This window comes from Enhydra lutris, unplaced genomic scaffold, assembly GCF_002288905.1.
Source record: "Enhydra lutris kenyoni isolate GAN:26980312 unplaced genomic scaffold, ASM228890v2 scaffoldscaffold22, whole genome shotgun sequence".
Taxonomy (NCBI): domain Eukaryota; kingdom Metazoa; phylum Chordata; class Mammalia; order Carnivora; family Mustelidae; genus Enhydra; species Enhydra lutris.
The window spans coordinates 11,418,031-11,428,137 of NW_019154106.1; the positions used below are offsets into that span (position 1 = coordinate 11,418,031).

General features: G+C 44.4%; 1 protein-coding gene across 1 annotated transcript; it reads left to right on the forward strand.

The window, feature by feature from the left end:
• The first annotated feature begins 4,914 nt into the window (after nt 1–4,914).
• Nucleotides 4,915–9,832, forward strand: LOC111149720 (mitochondrial ribosomal protein L16). The gene is made up of 4 exons (XM_022506957.1): nt 4,915–5,029; nt 5,362–5,427; nt 8,076–8,224; nt 9,135–9,832. Exons 1-4 carry the CDS (start codon nt 4,975–4,977, stop codon nt 9,618–9,620), a joined length of 756 nt encoding a protein of 251 aa, XP_022362665.1. The 5' UTR covers nt 4,915–4,974; the 3' UTR covers nt 9,621–9,832.
• The last annotated feature ends 275 nt before the right edge of the window (nt 9,833–10,107 follow it).

Genomic DNA, 10,107 nt, shown 5'->3' on the forward strand with positions numbered 1-10,107 from the left:
TTTACTGTGCATGAAAATTTAAAACTTAAAGGATATAATAAAATAAATAATATAATAAAATTAGAGGATATAATAACACTGTAAAAAACTGAATCATATACAAACAAGAGTTAATATGATTAATATACAATAAGCTTTTAGAATTGATAAAAAAAGAAACAGTACAATTAAATCATAGAGAAAGTACACAAACAAATCACATATGAGAAAATGGACAAACATATGAAAAAAAAAAGTAGGAGAAAAAGTTCAACATCACTAGTCATTGAAAAATTGCAAACTAACGTATATCCAGTGTGTAAATTATATGAAGTAGGACTCAGAAAATGGTATTGGAAATCAACCTTAGGAGTGCCTGGAGGGCTCAGTCGGTGGAGTATGTGGCTCTTGATCTCATGGTTGTGACTTCGAGTCCAGACTGGAGGTAGAGATTACATAAAAATAAAATCTTTCGGGAAAAAAAAAAAAAAAAAAACTTTAGGTTACCCTGCTCCTGCTTACCCAAACCCCAAACCAACTTTGTAAGGCTGGGGGGTTTTCTATATTTTCTCAGTTCTCTAACTTAAGAAGAAAAAAAGAAAGAAAAAAGATAATTCTGATTTCAGTAACTAAAATGCCCAATACTGTGTAATAGTCATAACTCTGAATTCCGTCTAAAGGTGAAGCTGCCTCCCTCTGCTAGTTCAGGTCTGCTCCAGATAGGGTGACTATAGCGGAAACAAAATGGGAATGAGGTCGGGTGGGGGGTTCTCTATTTCCTCACTTTGCACTTTTACCGGTCATGTAGGATCTCTCCTGCCCCTTGTCTCTCACCTCTGTTGCTGACCCCTCTGGGAAGACTGGCATGGCACCTGATATGGGTTGAAGTATGTCCACCTCCCCCCCAACCCACCAATATGTGTTGGAGCCCCAATCACCCCCTTCACCCCCCATTCCCCACTTCCGCCCCCATCCACTGTGCCTCAGAATGTGACATTGTTAGGAGAAGGGGTCTTTACAGAGGTAATCAAGTTAAAATGAGGTCAATAGGGTGAGTCCTAATCCAATAGGACTACTGTTTAATAAAATGGGGACATTTGGACACAAAGACACATATAAAGGAAGAGAGAAAGGGAGAAGATGGAGAAGATGGCCATCCACAGGCTTGGGAAAGAAGTCTAGGACAGCCCTCTCCTGACAGCCCTCAAACAGAACCAATCCTGCTGACACCTTGATTTTAGACTTCAGGCTTCCAGAAATGTGAGGCAATAAACTTCTGTTGTTTAAGCCCCCCAGTTTGGCATACTTGGTTAGAGCAGCCCTAGCAAAATGATACAGCACCCAACAGTAGTTGACTCAGCTCCTGGTATAGTTTAAAGTATACTCATTCTCTCATGGGTGCTTTATGGATTCTTCAGAAAAACACATACATACACACACACACACACACACACACACACACACACACACACACACCCTACCCTGACTGCTGAGGCTATATCTTGATGCATGCAAATTCATCTCTGCTGAATGACTGGCTGGTTGCATACAAGTCTTCCCTCAGGCCCTAGACATCCATCATTTCATCTCTTCCAGCATCTTTCTCCCTGCTTCTCAGTGGGGGCCTGTTAGATGGGATATAAGAAATCCCTAAACCAGCACACTGCCTGGAGGTCCATGTCTGCTGAAGAAGGTATGCACACCTCTGACCCACCATCAATGGAAATGTAACTACTTCCCAATTGCAACCCTCTACTTTGCATCAAACCTCCAAACACAGACTTTTGTCAAACACCAATCCCTCTCAAACAGTGGGCCCATATCCAGCTGAGTGGTCTTGAATGCTCTCTCATGAAGCTTGATGGAGCACCCCAATCCCGTGCCTTAGAGAGGAACAATATACCAACAACTCAGTCCAAAGAAATCTTTAATGTAATTTCCAGTCTCCACTTCTTTTCTTGATTTTCCCAGTCCTTTTTAGAGTCTGGAAAAAAGTAAAGAGCTAAGAATAACAAAGCCATTTCCTACCACCTCCTTTATAAATCCTGCCCAGGGGGCTCCTGGGTGGCACAGATGGTTAGGCTCCGACTCTTGGTTGTGGCTCAGGTCATGATCTCAGGGTCCTGAGATCAAGTCCACACTTGGTTCATGGAGTCTGCTTGAGATTTCCCCCTCTCTGACCTCCCCCTGAGCACTCATGCTCTCCCTCTCTCTCAAATAAATAAATAAAATCTAAAATCAGTCAATCCATCAGGCCTGTCCAGAAGGCCCAGCACCTCACTCTGGAATGTGCAGATTACCACATACACTGGCGCATCAGGCAAAGTGGAGTCAGACACAATCCTGTTCGAACAGCCTGTTATAAACATAATATTTGGGTATCATTTCTCTCCTTTCATATTGGCAGAGCTCTAAACAAAGCTGTGCAAGACAACTCAGCAAGGATGTGGATAATAAGCACTCTGATACATTTTAGTGAAGATCAGTCCCTTTGGAAATTTCCTGTATCTCTACCCACCCCCCAAGATATATGCTAGCAATCATCATTAGCCCCCTGATCTGCATCTGAAGGGTCTCCTGACTGAGGTTTTACTAGACAGTAACAAATGACCCCTCAAGCTTCTGGAAACCTTAGAGACTTACACTATCCCTAACCCCCCCTCCCAACTTCCAGGTACATATTCAGTCACTGCTCATAATCCTAATGCAGCTCTTTCTGCCCGTGGGTCCGTCCCTGTGCGTTAATAAAAACCATCTTTCCTGCCCTGAAAACATCTATAGAAATCTTTCTTGACCATTTGCTCCCAGAGTCCAAAACACCACATCAGGATCATTGCTCTTTTAGCAATGCTCTACACCATGTGGAAGCTAATCTCTACACCATACAAAAGTTCTATGCTAATTTATTACACTATGATATTATGATTAGAATCTGATAAGCAAAAACTCAATCTTTTAAAGTGAGATAGTGGGCACAGATATGCATACACAGACACAGACAACATGCATGTGGGTGTCATTTATGTCAACAACCAGACCTAAAACTAGGTCTTTCTGTTATCTCATGATTTTAAAATAAGAAAAATTAAAAACTGAGATGCCAGGTAATTTTGATACAGATGGCAAAATATACAAATCCCAGCAAATACAGAACTGAATGATCCAAAAACAATGCCTTGTAGCTATACTCTGCTTTTTAAATTTTCAAAGTGCTCCCAGAGGATTGACTCTCAACTTGCTTAGGCATTAGAATCACTCATGGGGCTTAATTCACTAAAGGAATCCTGAACCCCACCTCTAGAGTTTCTGACTTAGTATGTAGGGACCAGATACTTACATTTATACAAAGGTCTCAGTAACATCTGATGCAGGTGGTCTGAAGACCAACTGTTGGGAGATTTTACCAAATCTGTTCCAGTAAAAGTAAGAACAGCAAGGTTTTTATCATACTAACTGTGTGGCAAATCATTTCATCCCAGAACATCAGTTTCCTACAAATAAACACAATGGAACTATCAGAAGAGAAGTGTAAATAAAGAGCTGTGAGAATGGGAAGGAGGGAAAATCATTTTCAGGGACCAGGGAAGACTTCACGTCCTTCCTACCATTTTCATGCTTTATTCATAAGAGAATAATGAATAATCTCTTATTCATAAGAGAACTTCTGAAATCTTAACATTAGCTATTGTAGGCTCATAATATTGTCCCTACCTCAACATAAATTCCTAAAGAAAAGGATCACTGATTTTTTTCCTCTTTGTATCCTCCATAGTACTGGCACAACTCTTGCAAAGAAAAAGAGATGTTATTTGTCATAGTTGCTGTTTAAATGTAAAACGTTGAGTTTGCTTCTTAGTTCTCTTAAAATAAACCAGGAGGTGGAAGAGGGGGAGCACCAAGAGACACAGAGACCAAACCAAGAGAGATTGTACTGACACTTTACTTTCTATCCAAAACAAAATTACACAATACTCAGCCTGAGATTTTTAAATGCCTGAGCACATTCAGTTCTCCCACTTTGGGTGGAAGACAGTAGGGAAGAGCTCTCTAGAATCTGACACTGGCTTGGGAGTGGGGGGCAGTTAAAACCCTTTCAGAACTGCTCTACACGGACGGAAATGGCTAAAATAAAGTCCAATAACTCTTTTTGAGACAGCTTTTATCAAGAGCGCCTAACGCTGTGGACAGAGAAAGTTCTCCCAGTAGCTTTGCATGCATTACAGGTTTTAGTTGTTGCCATTTCTGAAATTAATCCTGGGGGAAAGACCATACACAGATTCAGCGTGATTTAAATACAACAGACATCAGTCTCCACTTGTTAATCCCATTTGTGTCCTAGAAGCTTGGGAAATGAGCCTCTCTCATTCGAAGTATTTAAAGGGTTCAGACCCATAAAAATGATTTTACCATCATCCTCCCAGAAGAGTCACGCATTACTTTCACTTGATCATCAAATTTTGATCCAGTCCAGTCCCTCGGGTCCCTGGAGTGACAGACTCAAATTCTGATCTTACCGTTTTCTGCTGTGTGACCCTAAGTGAAATCCTTCGACCCCTGGCATGTTATCTGCAAATGGGTGTCATGACGTCCTTATCTCCTGAACTCTTTGAAGGACCACAGGCAATGACGGGGTACTGAACGCCGACCACACTGCCACCGCCCACTAACAAGTTCAAGCAATGGTCAGTCAGTGGGCTTTTCCCAATGTCTCTAAGCTGCCCCCCCTAGAGAAGCGGCGGAGAGGCGGAGAGGTTCCCCTAGGGAACCAGGGAGAGACCCCAAGAGTGTATGGAGACTTCCAGAAGTCTAACGCGGCGCTGGGCGTGACTAGCACACGCCGGCGCGGGAACCCGAGCGATGCGGCCCGGTTTTCTCTGCTTCCGCCGGGATCTCTGGGGGAACGGACCGTTGCGAATGCAACTTCCGGCCCGACGAGGTCCAGGGAGCTCCTGCTTTCGAAGTGGGAGTCCCGCGGTTGCCGGACTCCGAGTGGCCATGTGGCGGCTGCTGGCTCGTGCTGGGGCGCCGCTCCTGCGAGCGCGGGTGTCAGGTCAGGAGGCCCTTGGTCCCTCAGAAGACCTCCCCAGCCCCAGTGCGGCGCGTAGCCGGCTCCGCCGACCGCTGCCCCAGATCTGAGTAGGCGCGGCGCTGTCCAGCCGCGGGGACTCGTGCCGGGGGGCCACGGCCACCTGCGGGGTCAACGTTCGGAGACCCCGGGTGGCTTCCGGGGGGGGGGGTGGGAATTGGTGCTGGGCCTGCGAGCCCATTTAGCGGAACCCCACGGTCCACCATCAGGGCCCTTCGTCAGGACTGACTTTGGTCTGGGTTGTAGCAGGCCCAGGTCTTGTCGCTTTCGGATCTTAATTTGATTTGCTTTTGTAGATTCTTGGGCCGTCCCGCCCGCCAGCGCTGGCCTCAAGACGCTGCTCCCGGTGCCGACTTTTGAGGGTGAGCTTGTGTCCCTTTCGTGTTTGTCTTCTCTAATGGGACCTGAAGAGGGTAGGCAAGGATGAAGGCGGGTTCTGCGTTCCCTCCTCCATTCACTCGCTCAGTGAATACCTCTAGAGGGCATGCTGTGTGCCAAGAAGTGTTGTAAACGGTCGGGATAGAACAGGTGCTGTTATGGAGCGACTGTGTAATGGGGTAGCTCCCCTGTGGTAGGTACTGTGTGGGGCAGTTCCCCCCAGCGCACCCCCCCCCCGTCCCCAGCCAGGGCATATTGCCATAAAATTGGAACTTCTGACGTTCTCCCTAAAGGATGTTACACTATGCAGTCATATAGCTATGGGAAAAGCATTAACTTGTTAAATACAAACATTAAGATAAACCACAATTTTGTGAATATAATTTACCATGTCTTTACTATATTGGAAATCTTAAAAAACAATTGGAAAAAAAATATGAAAGTGTCCTTGAGCTCTAAGGATTTTATCTTCTACATATAATTGTGAAACTACTGTATGCTCCAGAAGTTCATGTGGATTTGGAGGTGACCGCATCACTAATTTCTCTGTGGCTGCTTATAGAAAGTGGAGGAGAGGGATGCCTGGGTGTCTCAGTTGGTTAAGCAGCTGCCTTCTGCTCAGGTCATGATCTCACGGTCCTGGGATCCAGTCGCACTTGTGGTTCCCTGCTCAGCAGGGAGCCTACTTCTCCCTCTCCTGCCTGCAACTCCCCCTGCTTGTGCATGCTTTCTCTCAAATAAATTATTAAAAAAAAAAAAAGAAAGAAACTGGAGGAGAGCAGGTGGCAGTTTCTACATCCGTGTTAGCCAATTAATAATTTGGTATTTCCTTGAAGGCCCTTGTTTTATATTTGACTCCATGATAAAGCTGTGCCTGTTTTACCATAGACTTTTTTTTTAAGATTTTATTTATTTATTTGACAGAGATCACAAGTAGGCAGAGAGGCAGGCAGAGAGAGAGGAGGAATCAGGCTCCCTGTGGAGCAGAGAGCCCGATGTGGGGCTCCATCCTAGGACCCTGGGACCATGACTTGAGCCGAAGGCAGAGGCTTTAACCCACTGAGCCACCTAGGTACCCCGCCCCCATAGACATGTTTTAAGTGCCTTTCAAGTTAATAATTTTTCCCCCAACTTGTCAGAATGTCCAATATGAAAAAGATATACCATGTCTGGCCTGCATTTCAGTCCATCCACGTTCAACACAGCAAGCTGCTGCACATTGTAGGACATGCACAGGTGCCAGCATGAAAAGCCCCTGTAGAAATGGAGCATAGATCAAAGGATTCCTAGGTTCTAGGTTTCCTAACAATCTGGCAGAGCAGAACTTAAATATTTTCATGTACAGTGTAGTATTCTTTCCACCACCCCCATTAACATCCAGAGAAGCTGTGCAGTATTTAAGAAAAAAAGAAAAAAAAATCCATCTGGCTTTGCTGTTTTCACTGGATGGCCTAGACCAGATTATAAAATGTCTCTAGGTCTCGGGTTCCTCTTTTATAAAGTGGAGATTTTTTTTTTCTTAAGATTTTATTTATTTGACAGAGAGAGAGATCACAAGTAGGCAGAGAGGCAGGCAGAGAGAGGAGGAAGCAGGCTCACCGCTGAGCAGAGAGCCCGATGCGGGGCTCGATCCCAGGACCCTGAGATCATGACCCGAGCCGAAGGCAGAGGCTTAACCCACTGAGCCACCCAGGCGCCCCTATAAAGTGGAGATTTAAAATAGTACTTGCCTAAAGTTCAGTTTCTTGAGCAGGTTGACTGTTAATGTGGGTGTGTTTATGCATTCACTTTCTGATAATTCACTGACCTGTACATTTTTTATTTGGCTTTTTGATTATGTGTGCTAAACTTCAAAGTTCTAAAAAGGGAAGCCCTAAAAAATTACCAAGCCTCTAAAGCTGTTTTAAAGATTGTATGAGGGGCGCCTGGGTGGCTCAGTTGTTAAGCATTATGCCTTTGGCTCGGGTCATGATCTCAGGGTCCTGGGATCGGGCCCACATCAGGCTCCCTGTTCAGGAGGGAGCCTGCTTCTCCCTCTCCCACTCCCCCTGCTTGTGTTCCCTTGCTTGCTATGTCTCTTGCTGTCAAAAAATGATCTTTAACTAGGTGGTGGGTATTAGAGAGGGCACGGATTGCATGGAGCACTGGGTGTGGTGCAAAAACAATGAATACTGTTACGCTGAAAAGAAATAAAAAATTAAAAGAAAAAAATAATCTTTTAAAAAAAAAAAAGATTAAATGAGATACTGCACATAAAGCATTCAGCTCAACGTCTAGCACTTAGTAAACATTAAAAAAAAAAAAGTTAGCCAGTGTTATCTGTGACAGTCTCAATCTCTGTACCTTCCTAGATGGTCTCTTTTCTAGTGTTATGTAGAGTGCATTTCCTTTGAAAGTTGAAACTTCGTTATCTTCAAAGGTTCAGAACATCTCCATTAATACTTGTCATAATCAAAAGATCCAGTGTCAATAAAAAATCATCCACAGGAAAAACCTAATACACTTTTGAAATTATTATTTTCAGTGGTAACTCTAAGACTTCCACTTGATTAATATAAATCTTTGTAGGAAGAAAATCGATCCTTGGAGATGTGTGGTTTTAGTTCTTCTTGGCTGTCTGTGCTCCTTTTAGATGTTTCCATTCCTGAAAAGCCCAAGCTTCGATTTGTTGAAAGGGTACCACTCGTGCCAAAAGTGAGAAGAGAACCTAAGAACTTGAGGGACATCCGGGGACCTTCTGCTGAAGCTACTGAGTTCACAGAAGGCAGTTTTGCAATCCTGGTGAGTGAGTTCCGTGTCAAGCAGCTGCATGGTGGAAGCCAGGGATTAGCAAAATCTCGTGCTCTTAGAGTTAATTCTCGTCCTCTGTGGGTTTTATTGGAATGGCCACCATTTGCTCTTTAAACTGACGTGCACTACCCAGTGAACAGTTGAATTGTTTATCTTTTTCATGTCAAAAATAATACAAAAACAGGAGAAGGCAGGCTACCAATTTGGCCCCTATAATCAGACTATGAAATCCTCACAGGCTTCTGGTGAAAATAAAACTATCCATGACTTAAGACGCAGGACACTGTTTCCTTTCTAGAGTGGCTTCCATGGAGACTTGATGTCAGTAGCTGCACAAACGGGTGTGGACTAGGACTGATTTCCTATCAGGAAGCCAGAGCAATATTTTACAGTCCTTCCCGCCACCTGCTGATCAGCCCTGGACGGCCTCTCACAGGCTTATGCCCATACCCTGTCCTTCACTCTCTTCCAGCCAGTCTGCCTTCTGCTCACACTCACCAAGCCATTCCTCTTCCTTTAACTTGTTTTCCCTTGGCTGGTTCCTGCCATTCTGGTCTCAGCTTTAAATGTCACCTCCTCGGGATGCCTGAGTGGCTCAATGGTTAAGTGGCTCATTGGTTAAGCCTGCTGCTCCCCTTGCTTGTGCTCTCTCCCCCACTTCTCTGACAAACAAAATCTTTTAAGTAAATAAATACCAGCTCCTCAAAGAGGCCTTCCCTGGTTATCCATTGAAATGGGTCCACCTTGTTTTCATTTACTTCTGTACCCTAGGCTTTTCTCCATGGTACTTACCAGAACTTCTTATTTTTATGTAAATCATTGAAGCCACAGTTACTGTGAAAGAGCACATACAAGATAACTAAATCCCCACATATTTTCTAATTCTTTCATCCACTTTTAGGCACTGGGTGGTGGTTACCTCCACTGGGGCCATTTTGAAATGATGCGCCTGACAATCAACCGCTCTATGGACCCCAAGAACATGTTTGCTTTATGGAGAGTACCAGCCCCTTTCAAGCCCATCACCCGCAAGGGTATGGGACAGCGCATGGGGGGAGGCAAAGGTGCCATTGATCACTACGTGACTCCCGTGAAGGCTGGCCGTCTCATAGTAGAGGTGGGTGGGCGTTGTGAATTCAAAGAGGTACAAGGTTTCCTGGACCAGGTTGCCCACAAGTTGCCCTTCCCAGCAAAGGCCATGAGCCGTGAGACTCTAGAGAAGATGCGGAAAGATCAAGAGGAACGGGAACAGAACAACCAAAACCCCTGGACCTTTGAGCGCATAGCCACTGCCAACATGCTTGGGATACGGAAAGTCCTGAGCCCGTATGACTTAACCCAGAAGGGTCGGTACTGGGGCAAGTTCTATATGCCTGAACGTGTGTAGTGAGAATGGGAGACATAAATGTACAAAGGCTACCAAAAGAAAATCTACATTTTTATTCCCCTCAGCCTACCTTTAACAGTCTGTGGGTGGCACTGATAATCTAACCCAGGAGCAGTATGAGTAAATGATTTGTGAAAAATTGTAGAATATCCATTGATTTTTTAAGTGCATTATATTTATATCAAATAAAGTCTGAGTATCACCTCAGGATATAACTTCTCATTGGTCACTCCTAATCCTTAAATGATTACCAAGCCAGCTTCACTGATTGTTAGTGGGTCCAGTTCTCCCCAGCTGGAAGATGCATATCTTCAGGGCTGAAACAAATGCCTCCATCTCCCATCTCTGGTATAAGTTGGATTTAAGATCTGCCTGGGTTTCCTTGCTGTCCAAGTCTGCTTCACATCACTTCATTTTTACCAAAGAGCTACATTGGTACCTGTTTTCCTCAAACTGAAAGAAATCTGAAGAAGATTTTTGCTTTACA